Source organism: Acartia tonsa, chromosome 2 (genome assembly GCF_053477335.1).
Source record: "Acartia tonsa isolate MP-2025a chromosome 2, ASM5347733v1, whole genome shotgun sequence".
NCBI lineage: Eukaryota > Metazoa > Arthropoda > Copepoda > Calanoida > Acartiidae > Acartia > Acartia tonsa.
Window position 1 is genome coordinate 34,917,941 of NC_137261.1, and position 22,740 is coordinate 34,940,680.

Below are 22,740 nucleotides of genomic sequence, written 5' to 3' on the forward strand. Positions count from 1 at the left end.
TTAGCTACCTAGGGTAGGTATGTTTGGATAAAAATGTTTTTACCTGCAATTAGAACTCATAAAGCCCTTCCAACCACTACCAATAGCATCCATATAGCACAACATAATGCATTTTGTCTCAATAACGAATATCTGATTCAAATCAAAACAAAACAATCGCACACACTAAAAAATGTTCTCACAGTGCATTGCTGCTTTCATTTGTACCTCCTCTGAGAGAAAAAAGTCATCTTCACTCAGATACACAAGGACACAATTTACCTTTACCATGTATATGTCTAAACAAAATTGTGAGTAAATTAGTTGCAAACTGCTTAATAAAGGATACTACTTAAAGACATACTTACATTTTCAGACTTGATTGTAGAGATGCATTACCTAACATTGTAATTTGTTGTCCTAGAAATCAGAATTCCAACAACCAGATGAATAAAAAAGAACAATTACATAAAATAAAATTTCTGTTGTTAAAAATCAACATGATTGAAATGGTCACTCTGGAAACATTTAAAGAGTTGCTACTCTTCTTATTTGCGGCTAACTGTTTTAGGAATCATAATTCCTATGTCAAAATCGAATGGGCAATTCTAACATGACTAAATTAACGATAAGAGCTAACTGTTACGGAATGACGATATGACTCTAATTTTACAGTCTGTAAGTTTTTTATATGTTGGATTATGTATTTGGCCATAAATCTGTCAAAAATGCTTTCAAAACAGACCAACGTTTATTTACCCAAGATACTGAAACAGTTTATTTAAATGCCAAAGTAATCCGTTTTGAAAAATCTATCTATTTCATGGAAATCTGATAAATATACCAAAAACAATTTTATGTATAGAGACCACAAAATTTATATAAATATCTCCTTTTTAATTTTTTCTCTCATTTTTTAAGGTTGATTCTGTTCAATAAACTTATTTTAAAGGGATTTCTGCATTGATCAATATATAAAATAAATTTAGGTTGATGGTATTTCAAAGAAAGAAAATTAAGAAAATAAGAAATTCAACCCCTATTATTTTAGAGTACAGCTGCCAACCTCCAGTTTTCTGGATGAAGTTAAATACTTATTATAGATAATGATTAGCCCAAAAAACAAAACAAAAAGTTTTTTTATATAGTAAAAAAATAATTGATAATAAGATCTTAATTTCGGGGATGATGATCCTAAAGATGCTCCTACTGGTGGTGTTGGTGACCCAGATGGTATTTAAGTATATGACCATAATCACAACTTATCTATTGACATATGGTCCATTTTTTATATTTGTAGAAGCCTCCAGTAAAAAGAAATAACAAAGAATATTTAAACATCTTTTAAAAACTACAATATTTACCTTATGAATTCAAGAAAAAAACCATGATTGTATATTTAGGGATTTCCCCCTAAATGATAGAAATTCTTTTAAATCTCCATCAAAAATATTTATATTTAATGCATGACCCATGGACTGGCATATTAAGTAAACGGTAAACTGCAGGCTCTTTGAAAAATGGTAACTTTACACAAAAATAAACAAAAATTTATATTAGCAACAGAAAAAATAAAAAATATAGCTACTTGTCCTTTCATCTAAAATTCTTAAGAATGACGGGAAATCTTATTTTCCCTGATTCCACAAAAATTTTGAAAATCTGAGCAAAAATACTAGAGTTATGTGGAAATTAGTAATAAAATAAACTGCCAAAAAGCTGCTTTAAAGTAGTAGGACTACTATAGAGGTTTTATTCTTAAATATACCCCAGTAATGAGAATGTTGACAAGAAAAATCAGAGGTCTAGTTTCGATGGCAGCTGAGTAAATTTCATTTCTCCCATAGAGTTATAGACTGACGGACAGAAAAAGTTAATTATAGAGAAGCTACTTAAAGGTGAAAGAGAAAAAAAAGCACATAATATAATATAATATATATCATTTTTAAACATACCAACATTTTTATATTTAATAAATGTTTAAAAGATATATGAAATATACACGTAATGACGTCTTATTATTGTAATATTGCCAATGTTTTGCAACATCAATACTAACAAGGATGATATAGTTCATAAATATGAAGCTCCTAAACTTTACAATGGGACGATAGCCATATTTATTAGTAGGACGAGGTAATATATTTGATATTTAAATGTAAATTTCTTGTGTATCATGTATGTAATATAGTATGGAGTAGCTGCAGAAAAATGGATAAACAATAACAAACGTATAAAGTAGAAGATAAGAAGTCATATAAAAAGTTAAGACACAGACAGATAGACTCAAGTTTTTTATCTTTCATCCGAAGAAAAATGCTTCACAGGCGAGTTTAAACTTTAAATGATTTTTTTATTCCAAAAGTCTGTTTTTATCTATATGCTTATCATATACATTTTTTTCGTTAAATTAAATCAAAAAAATTATATTATTCCAACATTCTTCTTCACTGAAGGGTGGTGAAATTTTTTTTATTCTCAAAATTTTTTACACACTTAATTGTATATTTGTGGTAATGTCATTTCTATAAATAGCAAAATTACAGTCACTATGTTTCTGGCAATATGTTGGTTTGTTTGATATTACAATTTTAGTAATGCAAGTAGATTTATCTTATATGAAAAATTCATAGTATAAACCATATTGCCAAAAAAATGCAGTGATTACATTATTGTTCGTTGTAAAAAAGTAATGAACCCATTGAACTATTATATCTCTTAAAAATATTTAAATCCAATCGAGACCAGATATGTATCGCCTAAAGATGTTATAATTTCATATATTTTTATATGTAGGAGTGTGTTTGTGTTAGTAAGCCTTCTGGCTATTATCTGCAATACATGTGCTCGGAATCATAATTCTACAGATAAGGTAAAAACAACAAGTAAAAATAACGTAATTACTACTCACGTTTATATTTGTAGAAAATATTAGTTCTATTGGTTAAATAATTACCTAAATAACAACTTCATGTATTCACATTCATAGTACTTCATCTTTATCACAAACAAACAGTTTTTATTTTAATATTTACTGCCTCATTCTTTTTAGTTCTAGCAGCGAACCTACTCTATATTTTTAATACTCCATCTGTCGGTCCCTAAGGAACGCTTTGGGGCAAAAAGTTTTGCTATGATTACTCATTCCAATGAGCATCTAGTCTATCTATGTTTGTCTGTTGAAATGTTATGTACATATAACATTAAATTCAATAGAGAAAAAGTGAGTTAATTGGCTGAACTTAACAATAGAGGGATTAAATTTCACAGATTGCAGCTTTAACTGTGTCAAATGGTTCCTGGGCCGATTAGGTACAAGGTTGTACGTGGGGCATTTCTATACAAAAAGTCTTAAAATTTAAATATGTCCACATCCTGCATTTTTAAAATGAATTGCGAAATATATACATATACGAATATTTGTTAAGACTTTAAAATGATAATTCGTTCCTTTAAAAGTTTTTAGTTTGTTTCATAGATATAAACTATTTTAGGATATATTTGATTGTCTGACTGGCCCCTGTGTAACTGTACCTGGGGTTGGAAAATTACAAGGAACTAAAAAAGAGAGTGATTGGACGGTAACATTTTATATTTTTTTAATGGATTTTGAAGTAAATTAAATAATAATCAAAACATTGGATATTTTTTTAATGGATTTTCAAGTAAAATAAATAATAATCAAGGTTCATAAGTTATATTGCTTGTCTTCATATTAGACACTGTTTTTTATTATTGTAAAACTGTTTTAGCAAACAGTTTTTTACTCTAGGGTATAGGTTGCTGCTACTAGACTGAAATAATTGATTTTATGGAAAATCATGCTTGACGATCCCAAAAAAAACATTCATATTCCTAGACTAAGCTTTTGATATAAATTCAAAGAAATTATCCCTATATAAAGTTCTGTGGGCTTTACTTAAAAATAAATATAATTACTGTACTTCTTACAGGGTCGAGATATTTTTGGATTTTGGGGTATTCCCTTTGCAGAGAGCACTGAGGGGGTAAACAGATTTCAACCTCCTGTACCCAAAGCACCTCTTAACGATGGTAGGGTAAGTAGTGAATCTTAGTTAGTATAAAATCATATTAAAATGAAAAAGTTAATTTATAAGAATAGTACATTTTCCACTAAATCAACACTTTTGCTGCTTAATAATCATGTTTAAACAACCTGAAATTCAAAAATTTAAAGTTGAAGCATAAACTTGGAATTCATTGAAAGCCCTAACATTAATCCCCTATTTTGTCCCAAAGTGAACAGCTGGACATAAAAATACAAATCTTTATCATAAAAAAAGATTAGTGCTACCTAAAAAATAACAATTTTATTAATTTTTGTCTTTTTATTTATTATTTGAATATTTTTCTTTTTGTTTCCTAGGATGCTTTTGATGCCTCTTATCTCAGTTATTCCTTTAATGTATTGAATAAGGTAATTATGTTTAGTTGGTGATATTGTAAAGCTTTTAGTTTTATCTTTTAAAAGCGAAGCTTTTCTATAATTAGGGATTTAATAATTGTTGTCATGCTTGTTTCTTTTAAATGTCAACTACTTGCATTATTAAGAAAACTGAGCAAATATGCCATTAGCTCTCCCTATAAAACACACAAATTATTTAAATATGCTTCTTAAACAGATTGATCCAGACTAACTATTTCATGTCACATTGTCCTTGCTATTTAAACCTGTTCCACAATCCACATAAAGATTTTTCAAATATATGAAAATTTGTCCATAACCTTGTTGAATTTGATCCTTAAAAAAGAATAAAGACAATGTTTAAAACCTTTAGATGTGCATGCAACCAGGGACAAGCTCTAGTGAAAAGACTGGTGAAGTTTTTATGAATCCATACCTGGCTCTTGTAGAGCAGATGTACCCTGATTCTATACCCAAGGAGTAAGTATATATTAATTAGATAGTAACAAGTAATCTTTGACATTTGAGATGTTAATTTGTTTCAGCACTTGCCTCTACATAAAATAGCTTCAGCATGATATGGTCATTACGATTACATGATAAATTGACAATCACAGAAAGGAATCTGTATATGCCGATTAACCAGCCTTACAACTCTGTCTACATACATACACGGCTTTTGGAGAAGTTATTGTAAAAAAAGATATGACAACATCAAGCAATTCTCAAAAAATTACAAATGTAGAGTAAAAAAAGAAATTTATATTGAAAATTATTTAGAAATCATAACAAGATTACTTATGATCATACTTAATACATTTTGAGACTTGATCACAGAGGTGCTTCTCTTGTAGCGCTTATAATAGAACTAGGGCTGATTATTCCAGAAATAAACATATGTGTACAGAAAGCTATACCTCTGATATGTGTTAGAATATTATATCTTCTTCCTTATTCTATTTTTTCCAACATTGTTTTCTGTTTCATTATGTTTTCTATGACTTACTTTAACATTATCAATGGCTGACCGTATATTTTGCCTATGAACTAAAACATTTTTCCTATTGTTGAACGTAATCGTCCTTGTTATTTTCTATTTATATTAAGTCGTGCTTTATTGGAGACTGTTGGCTCAGAAGATTGCCTCTCCCTTGCTGTCTTTACTCCCCAGGTAATTTTTAAATTAAGTTTTTATTAAAAATATATAAAAACTATACTGCTAAAACTTAAATTTTTATTTCAAATCACTAAAATAATCGAGATTAAATGCAAAATTAATTTACTATATTCAATAAAATTGCCAGCCACTGTGTCTTACAAATTTATGTGGGAAGTTTTGTTTCTTGCTTCACAGTCTAGTGGTTAATCAAAACTCAGTTTTTAATAATCTGAAAATATGTATTGTATTTTTTAATTGAAGTTATAATTGTAAAAAGAACTTTAAGTTGTTTTTTTTTTAATAAAAATGCTATTTTTAGCTGCCTAGAGATGGAAATAACCCCAATCTTCCAGTTATGGTTTACTTCCATGGTGGAGCTTTTATGCTTGGCGGATATGTGGCGGCTGGTCCTAAAAAGCTGCTGGAAAGGTAATTTGTTTAAAAGACTCAAGGCGTTTTAAACTGAATTATTTGTTTACGTTTTTTCGTACATATTTCTTTATTTGTCAAACATGAATGAAAATAGAATTTACAGTTGCAACAAACTTAGACAGACATATTAGAAAGATATCGTCAATCATTTCTAATTATTAATGTTTCTTATGAGACTGACCTAAAAGGTTGGAATCACAATGTTTAATATATTTAGAGACATGGTTCTTGTGGAGATTCAATACAGACTTGGTCCTCTTGGTAAGGTTTTTTTTCTAATCGATTCCAAACGAACATTGTCTCGGAATATTTGTAATAATGTTCAACAATATTTCTCTAGAAGCATCTGAAATCTCATTTCTTCAATAGTATTTAATTCTTTGTTTTGTTTAGCTTTTTTGATAGTCTAACTGACTAATTGAGTTATAAAATTCATTGGTCAGGTGGAAAATATCAGTTTTGTTAGTCAATCACAAACTATCAATATCATTGTTACTTAAAAAAAGAAGAATACTTTTTTTCTATTTTTGTATAGGATTTATGTGTTTACCCCACAATGAAATATCTGGCAACATGGCTATGCTTGATCAAGTACTTGGTTTAGAATGGGTTCAGTAAGTACATTTATAATTTATTTAAATAAAGATTGTTAATTTTATAGATATAGGTTTATTAGATCTTTATTTTTCTTATTTTTTTTTTTTTTCAATGTTTAAGATTTTTGCCTTTAGTCTTTTGGGGCTTCGCCCCTACAGGGAAATAGAGGTTTCCTAACCTTTTTTTTAAATCCATACCCCAAAGAAAAAAACTTAAAACCACCACGGTACCATTTGCTATATTCCCTGAAGAGTAGAGCCCAATTTGTTGAGTGATTACAGAAATTTTAAGCTTCAGATAGACAGACAGAATGACAGACATCTTTGTACTTTGTATTATAGATAATTTCCCCTTTATTTTAGAAATCATATTGCTGCATTTGGCGGAGACCCTGGCAGAGTTACAATAATGGGAGAATCTGCTGGAAGCGCTTCCGTCACTTATCATAAAATATCTCCCATGTCAGATAGTAAGTATTTCAACTTGTAGCGTGCACAGGGTTTTGCCATCACTCTAAAAACCAAATGGGGGTCTTGCAAGCTTTAGGAGATGTAATACAGAGAACAAGATGGTGGATACGCCCCCTACCTATTATTTTCTTCACAATATTAATGTGATAAATATCGATGAAGCTTGACCATTTTTAGGTTACTTTGCATCACCCAATCATAAGTAGTAATACTGTTTTTTTTACAGCCTTGTTCCATCAGAGTATTGCTGAATCTGGAAGTGCTCTTGCTAGTTGGGCTTTTGATTCAGAACCAGAGAAACATGCAAAGGTAAGAAACTAAATATTTTGAATATCTATCAAAAGAACAATGTCATGATAATAGTTAGAACTAATCAAGAGCCAAAATAATCAGGAATAACCTAAAATAAAATAAAAATGTTTACAAAACAGACAGAGCACGAAAATGTGCAAAAACAAGAATTAGTTTACTGAGGTTATGCCTTGATTACTACTTTCATTATTTCAAATCCAAACTTATACAGTTTGTGTGTGTTTGATAGCAACTGAAACTGGATGTATAACTGATGATATTGATGCTATGGCATCATGTTTGTAAATTTTAAATCTGTATAGGAGATATCAACTGAAACTAGATGCCCAACAGATGATATCAATGCTATGGTATCCTGTTTGTAAATTTAAAATCTGTATAGGAGATAGCAACTGAAACTAGATGCCCAACAGATGATATCAATGCTATGGTATCCTGTTTGTAAATTTTAAATCTGTATAGGAGATAGCAACTGAAACTGGATGCCCAACTGATGATATCAATGCTATGGTATCCTGTTTGAGAAACCAAATATCTCCCAAGGATCTAGTGACAGCTCATCAAAAATACTATGTGAGTAATGGTATTCTTTATAGTAATTCATAAGGCAATTTTTTATGATTTTTACCAATAATGGCTGTCTCCAAAAGTAAAAGAATAAATTCCAGTAAATCTTTGGGTTTTCACTCTGCATGAGGAAGTAGTAGGCTCTCTTTATTTCTCTGTCTCATTTTCAATTTTGCGACTTTTTAGAAGATATTTTCATTCACTTTGTCTATTCATCAGTTTTTGCACAAACTTTCTCTTTCTTTTCTTTGAATTACTACTGAACATCTGCTATAATACTCTATGTGTGTCCATTCCATGTTATCATCCTTGTCTATGTGATAATTTTTGGGGAGCTACACAAAATACAATTTAAAAAGGTTGTATGCCTGTACTGTACATGAAAAAATATATTAATGACATTGATCTGCTGATTTTTAGATACTTTTCAAATTGTGGCTAAATTAGTAAATATTTTTTGATGCTGCTTAATTGTCTATAATAAAATTTAGTTTTTGATAAATATTTTTTTTTAAATTGATTAATTTTTATGTAAATTTAGCAAAATGAGCGTCTACAAGGAAGACTGGGATTTGGTGGTTCAGCCCCCTGTGCCCAAACTCATGGAACACAAAAGTTTATCACCCAACATCCACTGGAGTACCAGATTCAAGCTATTGAGAATGGAATCACCAACAAGAAGCCTGGTATCTATGGTGCTAACAAACATGAAGGTTCTTTTGTTCTTGGAAGTAAGTTATTCAACTTTATGTAGCAAAGTTACTCTTTCTGTTTGTCTATTGCGCTTCTAATCATTGTTTATACAAATATCAGTGATATTTAATCATGATATTATGTTGGTTATGTGTAAGTTGTCCGGTAAGATCTTGTAAACGGCTGGACTGTAGTCTCTAAAATTGATTTCTTGCAGGGAATAAAAGAAACAAAACAAAGCAAAAATACGAGTTAACAACAGTCTAAATGTACTTTATATACATATCATTTATTCTAATATATAAAGTAGTAAGATTTTTTTTGTCTGTAGCAAAAGATCTCGCTAACTGCTGAGCTGATATGGTGTACTTTACAGTGAAGATTCTTATAGGTCAAGGAAAGGTTTTAACTAATTTAGGGGAGAGTACAACAACCCTCTCAAAAGACATCACCTCTGGAATTGGCCCAACCACCTCAATTGCCCCTAGAGGCCTCTATGGGCGTAGACGTTAGTATAATACAAAGTAGTTGATAACAGATATATTTTATTTTGTTGTTTCTAGTGATGTATAACGCCTATTTTGTTCCCAACAACATCTTGACAAATAACTTCTTCCTAGAACATAGATTTATCAGCACATTACTTAAGTGAGATATTTTTAATAGTGAAGCTACTCTATAGGTCAATCATCGTTCTAACAGCAGTATTTATCTCAATAATAGTATGTCAAAATGTTTGTTGTGTAGAGAATCATATAGGCCCTTGATAAAAGGGGAAGAGAAGTCAACCTTCCACTTTCAATTTCGGTTGTAAAATGGAATCATACAAGGTATCCTCCTCCAAAATAGTTATAAACCTTTCCAAAACATACAGGAAGCCTCAATGTAAAAGTGAAACACATATGTTCAGCGTTTAGCAAGATACAGACGGACCTCATGTAATTTATTTACATAAAGGTATACCTAAATATACTAATTATTTTTTTCTCTAGGTCCCTTGGTTTAGATGATGAGAGTGGTAACATATATGAAATGTTGGAGTATACATTCTTTGATCATTCAGATTTGGGAGTTTGGGAGAATATGATGGAGGGCATGGTTAATGTAAGTATCAGAGCAAGGTGTGCCCGCAATTTGGGCTGTGAAAGGGTAGTTATATACAGGGAATATGGCAGAAAATTAAAGAACTTATGATAATCTAAATATATCAGGCAATTGGTGGGCAGTGGGCACACATTTTAAGATTGGAAGTCAGTAAGATTTGTTTAATGACGATTCTTATGCATTGTTTATGAATGTAATGGATAAGTTCATTTGGTAATAGTTATTTCTCGCATCGTATTATAAACTGCTGTCCGCGGATATAGAATGTACAATCATAAGATTAAAACCAGTTTTTTTAGCCCCGAGTTGCCGAAGGCATGGGCTAAAAAAACTGGTTTTAATCTTATGATTGTACATTTTTATATTCGCGGAAAGCTGGATATAATACGATACTAGACATAGTTTTTTAGTATGGATGAGAACCGGTTCCTATCCACCGGATTCGAATGAATACGAGAAAATTATTTACCCCTTGACAGTTTAGGTGCAGAAGGGGTGCGAATTTATTACATTACAAGAAACAATAAATAAATAATTATTGTAACAATAGGATTAACAGTAAAATAACTAAGATACATGATTTGGAGAGATAGCTAAACAAATTCAGTAATATAGTTCCAATATCTTAAAACTAAAAAAACTTTTATCAGCATCTTTGGCCTTAGGTCGCACATGGTTTCCATTTTGTGCACATTCTTATATAAATTACTGATTCTTTAAATACTGTGGATACAGTAATTTTTTATAATATTCTTTTACTTAGATGGTTGGGGTATTTTTTATCAAAGCATCTACCCATGAATTTATGAAGAATCAAGTTTTGGCTGATGTGGACTCTTGGTTCTACACTTTTGAATATTATGGAGATCATTCTCTCTGGAACTTTCTTTTCCCAAGTAATAGGTTTTTTTTTATTTGGAGCAAGTTAAAAATTATGGGATAAGAACCATGCAGCGTTTTAGAGCCATTTGATTTTGATGCGGCTCCGGCTCCGACCTAAAATCAAGAAAAAAAACTCGACATATTTTTTCCCACGTCTATTTTTGACTTTTAAAGGTTTTAAAAGTTCAATTTTTGATAAAAATGGACTTGAAAAACTTAATAGGGGCATTTGCACATGATAAAACAGAGTTACCAAATTATAATTTATAAAAAAAATCTCTTTATTTAAATAGTCTGGAGCCGGAGCCGTTTTTTAACGAAAATTACGGCTCCGGCTCCAGCAAAATATGGCGGCTCCACGGCTCCCGGCTCCCAAACCCTGATAAGAACGCAAAGTAATTATATCCATTCTTTCTTATATAATTAATGTTGGGGCCACTGAATATTTATCTAAATTGGGTGAATTTTCTGAGTGGGTTAAAGCAGAAATGGGATGGGAGGTTGTCCCGTTTGTCACCCCCTACCCCCACGGATTCCCTGAGCACGCCCTCATTACTATTCAGCAATTTTTGTCTGTAATAAAAGCAAAATTTTTAGGCGATTTTATGGGTGGTGTGGAAAACAAATTTTCAATGTGGAAACCTTTCTCAATTGCTTGCAGGGAATTAGGTATGGACAAAAAAATCTTGCCTGTCCCCCCCATCTCCTTTATCAAGAATAACAAAACAATCACAATCCAATGTGATAGTGAAGTTTTCTTAGGCTCTACCAAACCAAATACTTTGATAGAATCTACTTTTCTTCCTTTACTTTTTAACCAATTGCGTTGCGTATCTCCCCCTTCCTCCCCCCTCACTATCCCAAGCTCTGACGCCCTCTTGGGTGGTTTCTCCGGTAGTACAAATACCCCTCCCATAACTAAAACAAAACTTGTTCTTTTGGGCACCTCAATTCTGAAAAACTATGTTGAAAAAATTAAGGATTCTGCAACTAACTCGGGTTTTGACGTCATTGATTTGTGTAAAGGTGGAGATTTTTTTAACAATATTAAGGGGATTAAATTACCAATATCGTCCAATTCAAATGACACTTTAGTTTTACTCTTTTTGGGAAATCATATTTTTAGCAAAAGTAACCATTTCAAGAAAGATGGTGTTTACCATTTGGAAAACCCAAAATTTTTAACGGACAAACAAATTAATAGTCTTATTGCTGAAACTTGCAATCTTATCTCAGATATACAGTTAGGTTTTAAAGGTAAAATAAAGCTGTTTGGTCCTTTGCCTCGTTTTTCTCGCAACTGTTGTTCAACCCCTCACCACCTTATTACCCCCTCCTTCCCTTTCGATTCCACGGGGGAATATATTCTTTATTTAAATAAATTTATGGCTTTTCATCCCCTGTTAAAGATAGAGAAAGTTGAATTTATCCCCCCAACGGCAATTTTTGGCCGCACCCTTCCTGTTCCATTCACCCATGACCTGGTCCACCCCACAGTAGCAGCCACGAACACCCTATCCTCCTATCTCAAGACCATCAGCATCAAGCGGGTCACCTCTCTACCTGTCATCAACAGGAAGGAATCAGAATCTTTCTACAGCTGGGTTACAGCCTTAAAAAAACCAACCCTGTATCACACCCCCTCATTCTGCTCAACTATGATCCCAACACCAGGCAGCACATCATCACCCAGTAATCAAACACGGACCTTGACATCAGGCACCTCAACCAGTACCGTCAATATAGATGACTCATCACTTTCAACATCTCAAGCATCACATATACACCACCCGTCAACTTTCCCCGATCCTTCGCTGCTTTCGGACGATGAAACCTCCGATATGGAGCTAAGCAAAGAAGACCTAGCTGCAGCATTGGCATCACTAGACATGTCTTTTGACTAAAAATTAAACTGTAATTTTTAAACTGTAATTTTAAAAGTTATTCAAAGGGGACTATCCACGAACTCCTCTTTTAAACTCAAAAAAAATCATATTTTCACTGTATGAAACCTTGTATATTTTTATATTATTATTTAATTTTTCTTTTTTGTGAATTATCAATAAAATACATAATAATAAAAAAAAAAAAAAAAAAAAAAAAAAAAAATTATATCGACAAACATCAACAAATGATTAGGGATTGGCAATGGGCATGTTATTGCATAAATGTGATATACATATGGTAAATATTCATTTATCATTTAGTTTTGGAAAAATTTTCTTTGAACTTGTCCCCAAAGTCTTTAAAATTATCCATTATAAGAAAGGCTGCACAGGTTCTAGTACCCAGAGTCCAAGACAACCAAAAATATGAATCTATTATTTACTCCCTATGGGACACATATTTATTTTATTAATTTATTATGACCCAATATTCAGATGAGAAGCCCCCAATAGATCGTGGTGTAACCCATGGTGACGAGCTCGTTTATCTCTTCTCTATGGGCATTTTTAATTTCAATGATGCAGACTGGGACATGGCCTACAAGCTTACAAACATCTGGGCTAACTTTGTCATATTTGGGTAAGAAACAATACAGACACATTTCACTACCTTACCGGCCTCGTAAGTGATCATCTAGAAAATCAAGAGCATCATTCGCTTGTATAACATAATAACACCTAAGGATATAAGGTTAAGTAACATCCAACAGACAACCAACACTTTGACTGCACGGCCTTTTTCTGAGAAGTCATAACTGTGCATGGTAATGAGATACGCCTGTTTTTTTTGGCAAAGGCATTCCCCCTACTCCAACTATTTATCTGGCGTAACTGCCATAGCAGCAGTAGGAACCATTTTTAAGGTGTTTAGTCATGACGCGGATGCGCTACGTGTTGAGCCACGGTCGCGTTTTTTTTATATTTCACTAACGCATATCACAAACTATGACAATTATGTTCTTTGTTAGCGCTACAAGCTTACAATATCATTCCTTATAAAAAGTAAAGCTTCACTACATTTAGCCTCCATCCGGCTACAATGGATAGCTCTTATTGTTAATTTAAACAAGTTTGAATTATACTGCATATTGTAACATTTATGTACAATTCTATTACTAGAAAGTCCGTAAATATATTTTTCCCCTGATGGTTTTTTGGCTTTTTTAAGTACAAATTTTTACTTAAAATGATTATCCTTTCCCTTATTTTTGGGATTATGAATTTCTAAGAAGCGAAGCATCTCTATAATCAAATCATCGAATGTAAGAATGGGCATATAAAGCACCCCTTATCTATTAATTATTGGATAGATCTGTACAAAATTTTTGTTCAAACTTCTAAGTAATGTTGAATATGAAAAGCATTGTTACTTTTTTTAATGTTCTTTCGTCTATCTATCTGATTTTTTAGCTGCACTTTCATAGATGTTGCCATACTAGTATAAAAATTGTTCCAAAAAAATAATATAATATTGTTGTTCTACACATTGAGTTCACATTATCCTTTTTATTTAGTAATCCTACCCCTGCGGAGTATCAGATAGATGGAGTACCTAACTGGCCAACCTGGACAACTAGCAATACTGATTATATCATCCTGGATTCCCACCCCAGACTGGCACAAAATTATGTCAAGACCTGGGCTACTCCTGACAATCATTAAATAATTATATCATTAGAATGTACAAATAAGATAAGGATAAAGTCAAAGTTGAGAATTAGAGTTTTTTTTAAAGTTAGTGAACTTTCTTTAAACTCTAACAAATCAGACTTTTCTGTAATTCTTGGACTTAATCCAATATTTTTAAAAAATGATGTTTAAAATTTATACAAAATTTAATAAAGTATTTTCAGCATTAAGGTTCAATTATAGCACTTACTTCCAAAAAATCGGATCTCCAAAACCATCGATAAAATCCGGAGTTTTTTTGGGGTTGCTTCGGCTTCTTGAGCTGCATCCCAATCAAAGAAATCTCTTCTTCAAAGCAAAGCTTTTTAATAATTAGGATCGGGTCGTTCGTCCGCAACGGGAAGCTCTATAATCGTTAATTCAAGTATTTTGATAATGTCCTATAGATTTTAATTTTTCAACAAAACTTTTTTATGATATTTTTTTCTGATTTTCGCAAAAAGGTTCTTCAGGGATTAGGCGGTATGTTATAATTAAGCATCTCTATAAGCAAACCTTAAATTGTAATATATTCGTCCAGAATTCTAGTTATTTTGGAATAATCTCGAATTATTTTTTAGACGTCTAGATATTTTTTAACATGGGATGCATTGATACTTTGTGTTTATGGATAATCGTTTGTCTGTTTTATTTTATGAGGTTTTCTTGTAGGGATTTTGTCATGAGTTTTTAACAAAATGAAAGATATATTGTTTAGACTCATATCTTAATGCTTATGTCGATTAGTATTTAACAATATTTGATATTTACATCGACATTATAAACAACATATAACAATATTTTTTGACATTATAATTCGCATTGCCAAATCGTGTGCGCTTTTTTCAATTCTTAGAAAAAAAGGTTGAGAAAATAAGAGAGTAAGAATGATTAAGCACTTTTGAACAGGGTCAACGATCTACTACCCCCCCATCCCCCCATCCGCCAAGCCATTGGCAGCCAGACCGCAAAAATTTCTCTTTATGTTTTACAGCATGTAAGGAGAAACTCTAAACGTTCATATTTTTTAATTTTGAAAATAAAATCCCAATGATTATCTTAAGAGAATTAATTTGATTTAGACACTTTAGGACTTTATTATCATAAAATTTGGCATTATAATGTATAATAATTGCAGTATTTGTCATTTTCTTGAAATTTCTTGGAGTTTATTTTATATATACTCCTATTATATAAAGTAGTAAGTTTATTTTTGCCTGAAGCTAAATATTTCGTTAGACACTAGTCAAATTTGGTTGTACTTTTCAGGTGAGCTTTATGAATATCTTACCTATCCTACCTCCCACTTTCATCCTCCCCTAGAGGCTAGTGGAGAAGCAACTAGTAATATTCAAACGTTGGTAAACTGCAGTACCATGGCGGCTTAGTCGGTGCCTACAGAGACTGCTGATTTGAATTTTATATCATTCTTAGATTGTATTGTAAAATGAAGATACATTACATAATTAATATTTATAGGTTAGTTGTGTTATTATGCAGAAGATTTTTTCTAACTACAAAAACAATTCTATGTTTATAGCGGAGTTTTAGTATTCGTCCCAAAGCAACCAAAATTTAGTTTCCGGAGGCCTTATCTCGACTCAAATTGTCTAAAAACCCTTCATGAACTATTCCTACGCTTCCATGAAAATTGTGGAAAATCTGTTTAATACTGCTGTTTAAGATAACAAATTAAACAGAAATGCAGATGGTATCAAGCAACTATACAATAAAACTAGCGACTGCTCCCCTTACATCTAGGGGCATTGTATTTGAAAGGTTAGGGAAAGATAGAAAATTAGCCTAAATCCATACTTACACTTAAATCTTAAAATAAAAATAATCTAAAAGGACATATGCTAGAATACCCTAAAATTGAGAACTCAATTAGTTCAATAGTTATAAAGATCTTAAATTACAGACTTAAAACACTTTCTACTTTGTACAATAGGATTTATGGGACCCTTAAAGATCGGGGTGGGGGGGGGGGGATAAATTGACCTCCCCCCCTCTAGTTTTTTCAATGTCATTTTTTTGTAGGTAAGATAGAGTTGTGACTTCATGACTTTTTAAGTTTAGTAATTATACGTCGGCAAGAGTTTATCTTAAAGGGATATCTGGTCTGTGTCGGTCGTGGCGTTCAGTCAAAGTCGATTAGGTGGCACCAAGATAGAGAACTAAACTTTTTTTTGGTGAATACTGGGATATCAATTAACATCTGAGAATAGTGGTGTTATGACCGTTTGACCGCTTCCTGACCGATTTTATGTCCTGCTTTTGATATGGACTTATATTATGTATATCGTGGCTTCTATTACAGCTATAGACCTTAAAAATTTTGTGGTACATCCTCGAGCAATAATAAACTTTCGTGAGTAGTAAGGTCATCACCGTTTGACCACTCCTTGACCGATTTTTGACCGATTTACTATTTCTTACCTGTAATTTTGCCGTTTGTAAGCTGGCCAGCCGCCGAATTTCAAAATAGCTATAGACCAACTAAATTTTTATGTAGTCTTTTATTGTGATCAGAAACAGATAAAAATATTAATTGGCGCCGCCAACTGCCGTTTTACCGTCGTAACCGCCGAAAATGGCGGTTTCCGTTATTTGCCGTTTTTCGGCGATAGTCAGAAAAAGTAATTTTTTGTTCTAAAATTTGGTGATCCTAGCTTTAAAATTGGCCGCTCTACAGCTGTTTTAATATTTAGCGGCTGGCCGCTCAAAAGCGGCCAAGGAACGGTCTGACCGCTATGACTAGAAAAAGTATTTTCTTTAAATATGCACATGAACCACCAGAAAAAAAAATTTATGTCTCTAACTGTAACAGGAGCCGAGATAGAGAGGGGGGGTCAAATTAGCCCCCCCCCCCCCCCCCCCCGATCTATTAAGGTGGGAATTGGGGCCCGATTTGTAAGGGTTAAACGTTTTTTTTATATTTATATGTACCAATACATAAAATATTGTATGTGCCAAATTATTTGACTAGTTTTATAACCATGTCGATTATTTTCTGGTTCCTGTTTATGAACCTAGTAATATTGTCTAACTTTTTATTTTTGTGACGTAACAAAAATCCATCTCTTTTTTAGGGGTTTCCTTTCCCACCTCCCCTCTCATGCTTCGATTTGTATTACGTCAAAAAGATAAATAGTTAGACACAATTACTAGGTTCCTGTTTATAACTTTATATATAATATACATAAATATATTTAATGGAGAAGGAACTGTTAAAGTCTCTTCCAAAACCTGCTATTTATGCTTCAATAAGATTAAAATAGAGTTATCATATTTCACAGACATCCTACTTTTGATTATCAAAAAGTGTCTCACAATTATTCCTCGTACTTTTCTATATCAATATCTATCTTTTAAACGCTTTTAAAAATAAATGTTTTGATTGTTCTTATTTCATAGATTTGTATGTTAAGATCGTCCAATAAACTTCCTTGCAACAAAAAAAATTATATTATTATGACAACTTTTATCCCTACTAAAATAGAATCTAATAATTTTAACTCTAAAAATAGATTTTATTATCATTAGGTGAAATTGACCCTCGCGATAATTTTTGATTAGTCAGCATGGGAATCTAATTTTAGTCCAACTATTGTGAACTTTACTACTTGCAATTAACAACTGTTTTCGCGACAATATCCCATCAAACTAGCAAATAATAATTTAAAGACAAATTGGTGCCGTTTTTGTCCGTCCGTCCGTTCCTTAAGCTCTCAATCCCCACTTAACCGTTTGGATTCTACTCTTCCGGGAATATACCTACTGATCCTGTGGTGGTTTTAGGCTATTTTCTTGGTGTGTGGGACACCACCAACCCCCCCAAAAATAACTCCCCCCCCCCCAATTCTTTTACGAATTTTGCGAATTCGCCATTCACGAAAGTTTGCGATCCATTCGCATTTTTTCAGCTTGGTAGGTAATAGAAGATGTAATTATACCTCTTGGGGCAAAGAGGCTAGGGGCGAAGCCGCTAGTAGTTTAAAATGTATTAGATGATTTTGTCATGCCTAGATAAAGGATTAAATCGGATGTTATGATGAGGCACGCCCTTAATCTAAATAAGTCAATTTAAATACTTAAAAAAGTTGAATATCTAAAAGTAGAAAATATAGCATACTGTCTCCCTTCTTTGATTTATGCTTTATCTTTTCTGCGCCCTTGTATTGGTATACCTTCATGTACAAGTCTTTCCCAAATATTTATCTTTAAGCTCTTTTTTTTACCATATCATATTGCTCTCCCTTTTGGATTATAAATATCTTTAGCCTCGTCCATTTTCAGCATGGAGTGGAAATTTTTATCTTGATATAGCCCAGGTTTATTTGAAATTTTAATACCCTTTTCCTGCTGGGAAATTTTTATACTTAAGAATCCTTTTCTAAATATGTAAAATTTGCTTTGTTTGAACTGCGAATCGGCTCAGTTTGCTTTAGTTGTCCTACTCTTTCATTATAATTAAAAGGTATGTGTTTTATTTTACATTTAATGGTTTTTGGAAACAATTTTTAAAAGCTTTTAACATTTTGATTATTGGGTGTGTCAATTTTAATATATGATTGTTGCCCTTACTTTATTGAAATGTGTGGCCTTTTATATTATTATTTTTGTTTTAACATTCTAAAAATAATTCTCAAAATTTTAACATAATTGTTTTTTTAATCATAGGTTAATTTTTTTTTAACTAATAGTTTAAAAATGATTTAAATTAAACTATTAACAAATTGTATCAAGTTATTTTATCATTTATCTGATTATTTTAATTTAGAAATGAGTGGACTACATTGCGTAGTGTGTGATAAACAATTGACTTCACAGATCCACAGTTACGGGGGTAGGACGTTTTAATATTTGCAGTTTAATTATTTTCTTGAAAAAAATCATTAGCTTTTAAAACTCACTCTTGTAGTAAAGGACATTGCAATTTTCATGAATTTTTTAAATCTATTGTTGGGGGCGTGCGAACGGTGGGTGTATACTGTATTGGTATAAATTTTTCCAGTGAAAAAAGTTTGGATTAGTTTTGATGTAAAAGTCCAGATATATCTAGTTTAAATGTGAACAATTCTGCAACAAAGCCCCAATCAAAATACTTTATTATAACACAGTACAACGTAAAATTTTGCTTAGGGTTGTGCTGCTTTTCTTGTCGATCATTTTTCCGTCGGACCGTGTGCTCTGGTATGAATAAGTGGTGTAAACTGCAGGGCAACTGTGATATCACTGTCAAGGGAGGGTAAGTAGAAATTATATTTTATTTTTATTTATTGTTTCAGTTCAATATCAGCCCAACATAATTTCAAATACTGCTGTAATGATATGTTTTCTAAAACTTGATAGCAATCACAGCATAATATTTGTTTTAATTCTGGCTTCTATTGACTAGAGGAAAAGCTTGAGGGAAAAAGGCCATTTTTCAAAATGAAATATTTCTTCACATTTAATAACGAAAAAAATAATATTTGCAACTTTGGAATCATTAACAAATCAAAAATAATTTGAAATTTTCTGTTAGTTATTATAAATTTCAGATCTAAGTGTATTCCTTGTCGTTACCACAAATGTCTCAATGTTGGCCTGAACCCTAAACTTGTCAAATTTAAGGTAATATTCTTTCTATTTAATATCACCTCCGTATAAGCATTACTACTCTTTTAAAATATTACATAAAAGTCATTACATTTCTTTTAAATATTTCTTTTTTTAGAATTTTGTGTATATGATATTTCTTTATTCTCATTTTATTTTTTTTAGCGAGGCTACTCATCAATTAAATCAAAATAATATTCAAAAAAATTAAATATTTTTTTTAAAGGACGGAGAAAGAATTCAACATTCGGATGAAAAAACACAAAAATTTCAGAATCAAACTGAAGAAAATATATCAACAGGTTTAGATCTTTTAAAAATACTGCCTTTATTTCTTCATTTACATAGTGTGTTGCAAACCTGAAAAAGTGGTTTAATCTCAACAGTTATGTGTTTAGCTATATCCTAGGAAACGAATGAAGGGAAAAATAGACAGAAGGAGAGTTATTGTTCTACTTCATTTTAAGATTTCAGGGATGGTCTGTCTTTATGTGTAAATTGCCACCTATTTTATCAAATGAAATATTTTTTTTAGCATCGAGTACCATATTATCAGTGATAAATCAAGAGAGGTTAAGATCCAACAACGAAGAACAAAACATAAACATACACAATCATAATGAAGAAGATGAAGATATAGTTGAAGTTTCTTTTATACAAGGTAATTAATTATTTGATATTCATAGAATAAATACCGAACCTACTGAGTTCTCCGTTTTAGGAAAGCTTGGAATATGTCCTGGGATGGTTTTATGCTATTAGTTTTAGGAAATAAGGCTTGGAATTATCTAAGCCCGCTATATAACCCTAAATCTACAGAGTTCATAGGTGAGGGCACAGCCACTAGTTTATGAAAAAGTAAGATAGTTGATTGTTATTTCAGACACGTATTTTTGTGAGGCAGCATTAAATTTTCCAATTTGTTTACAAGACCTATGATTTTGATATTAGATTATTTTTCAGAAACATCAAGAAACCGAGTACTTGGAGATCCCATAACTTTGGATGGTGACGGGGATGAAGATGAAGCTCCGATGGAAAATTTCAATTATTTTAATAATTACCAAACATTTCAACCACCACGTGCTTCGGTTATTCAACTAAACCCAATATTTTCCCATCCTACTTTAAGATAAATTGATATACTTTTCAGGGGCGTCCAAGCTTTTTATTTTGGGGGGGGTAAAATTTTTTTAAGGGGGGGGTAATTTGGTTTTGGGGGGGGGGTAAAATGGCGCGCGAAGCGCGCCGCAAATTTTTTTTACCCCCCCCAAAATTTTTACCCCGGGGGTAAAATTTGCTTGGGGGGGGTAATTACCCCCCCTGAAATCTGTTGGCAGGGGTAAAATTTGTTTACCCCCCCCAAAATTTACCCCCGGGGTAAAATTTTTGGGGGGGGTAATTTAAATTTTATAAAAAATTTAGTATTAAAAATGCGCGCGAAGCGCGCAAAAATTTTTTTTGTTAGAGATTTTCTATTTTGGGGGGAGTATTTACCCCCCCAAAATGGTTTGGGGGGGGTAAATACCCCCCCCAAAATCGTTGGGGGTGCCTACGGCACCCCCAAGGTAGGGGTAATTTTTTTTGGGGGGGGGTATTGTTCACAAAATTTTGGGGGTGCCAAATGGCCCATTACCCCCCCCCTTGGACGCCTATGATACTTTTGCAAATTGATGTAAATAATGAGGAATTCACTTAAAATAGTTACCATCCTCCTTAGGTGAGATGTAACTATATTAAAATATGCATGCCTCTACAACAAAAAGGGATACCTATATTTCATTTTAAAAATGTCCATGTTTACCTTAGAAATTGATCTCAAAGACCTTTTTAAATGAAAACTTTCGTTCAAAATTAAAATTTTTACCCTACTTTTATGCATATTTTATATCTTTTTTAAATGTATAATAATATGTTAAAGTATTAAAAACAATCTGAAATTATAAGAAACTTGTATTATAGAATATATATACATATAAATGCTTAAATAAATTTTTATATTTTTTTTTTACAGCGCATCTTTTCTGTATAAGATATTTTAAACTTTTATTGCTGCGCTACCCATGTACGAATTTGTCAATGTTTCAATAAAGTTTATGATAATCCATCGGGTATGCTCTAGGTATTTTGTCGACATGGAATTTCAAATGTAAACGTATTGTCGACTATCGATATTTTTTCCATTTTTTCGAGCGTTTTTCTGTGCTGTGTATTTCTTTTTTAATTGGTTTTTACAGATTAATTTTAGAACTTTTAAATTCGGATCTAATGATATGCGTACAATGTTCTGGACCCTGGCAGCCTGCCAAGATAAATCACCCCTAGAAAAAAAGATTTTATATTTATTGAAATGTTTGCTTGAGTTGATTTATCTATTTTATGCATTGTTTCATTAAAAGGTCCTTACAATCTATGTATTTTTATCATGGTTCAGAACTGTTTTAATCTGGTGCAACTAAATAGTCTTTTTATTTTGGGCGGTGAAAAATAATCTTGATAGTGGAAGTAATTTTTGGGGGGATGCCTACCCTAATCTATGATACAAAGTAGAACGAAGTCCGTCTGTCTGTCTGTTTGTTTGTTTGTTTGTACCGAAGGATCTCGCTAACCGCTGAACTGATCAGGTTCTCCTTTACAGGGTAGCTTCTCATAGGTCCCGGAAAGGTTTATGACTATTTTTTTGGGGAGTGGGAGACACACCCAAACCCCCCCGAAAAAAATCTAAAAATTCCCTTAAATCTAAAATACGAAAAATTAGGTTGATCAAACCTCTTGGGGCAAAGCCCCTAGAGGCTAGGGGCGAAACCGCTAGTTCTAAATAAAGCACAAATAACAGTACATTTTATTGCGGCTGCCGCATATTTTTAATCTATGAATTAAAAAAGATAATAACAGTAAAAA

General features: G+C 32.1%; 2 protein-coding genes across 2 annotated transcripts; both read left to right on the forward strand.

The window, feature by feature from the left end:
* The first annotated feature begins 2,170 nt into the window (after nucleotides 1-2,170).
* Nucleotides 2,171-14,426, forward strand: LOC145312449 (esterase E4-like). The gene is made up of 19 exons (XM_080151705.1): nucleotides 2,171-2,306; nucleotides 2,776-2,851; nucleotides 3,474-3,560; nucleotides 3,933-4,037; nucleotides 4,367-4,417; nucleotides 4,779-4,885; nucleotides 5,513-5,576; nucleotides 5,884-5,993; nucleotides 6,214-6,257; nucleotides 6,532-6,610; nucleotides 6,956-7,062; nucleotides 7,290-7,372; nucleotides 7,838-7,948; nucleotides 8,484-8,673; nucleotides 9,199-9,283; nucleotides 9,628-9,739; nucleotides 10,503-10,635; nucleotides 13,003-13,147; nucleotides 14,082-14,426. Exons 1-19 carry the CDS (start codon nucleotides 2,296-2,298, stop codon nucleotides 14,227-14,229), a joined length of 1,848 nt encoding a protein of 615 aa, XP_080007831.1. The 5' UTR covers nucleotides 2,171-2,295; the 3' UTR covers nucleotides 14,230-14,426.
* A 4,222-nt stretch (nucleotides 14,427-18,648) lies between these two features.
* LOC145312450 (ecdysone receptor-like) lies at nucleotides 18,649-21,010 on the forward strand. The gene is made up of 7 exons (XM_080151706.1): nucleotides 18,649-18,715; nucleotides 19,019-19,084; nucleotides 19,381-19,486; nucleotides 19,782-19,854; nucleotides 20,066-20,141; nucleotides 20,375-20,500; nucleotides 20,803-21,010. Exons 2-7 carry the CDS (start codon nucleotides 19,021-19,023, stop codon nucleotides 20,973-20,975), a joined length of 618 nt encoding a protein of 205 aa, XP_080007832.1. The 5' UTR covers nucleotides 18,649-18,715; nucleotides 19,019-19,020; the 3' UTR covers nucleotides 20,976-21,010.
* The last annotated feature ends 1,730 nt before the right edge of the window (nucleotides 21,011-22,740 follow it).

Coding starts and splice junctions, on each gene's coding strand:
- LOC145312450 (XM_080151706.1), top strand. CDS start 19,021: ATGAGTGGACTACATTGCGTAGTGTGTGATAAACAATTGACTTCACAG. Junction 19,085..19,380: donor ACAGATCCACAGTTACGGGG/GTAGGACGTTTT, acceptor AATTTTGCTTAG/GGTTGTGCTGCTTTTCTTGT. Junction 20,501..20,802: donor TGAAGTTTCTTTTATACAAG/GTAATTAATTAT, acceptor ATTATTTTTCAG/AAACATCAAGAAACCGAGTA.
- LOC145312449 (XM_080151705.1), top strand. Junction 4,038..4,366: donor CACCTCTTAACGATGGTAGG/GTAAGTAGTGAA, acceptor TTTGTTTCCTAG/GATGCTTTTGATGCCTCTTA. Junction 7,063..7,289: donor AATATCTCCCATGTCAGATA/GTAAGTATTTCA, acceptor TTTTTTTTACAG/CCTTGTTCCATCAGAGTATT.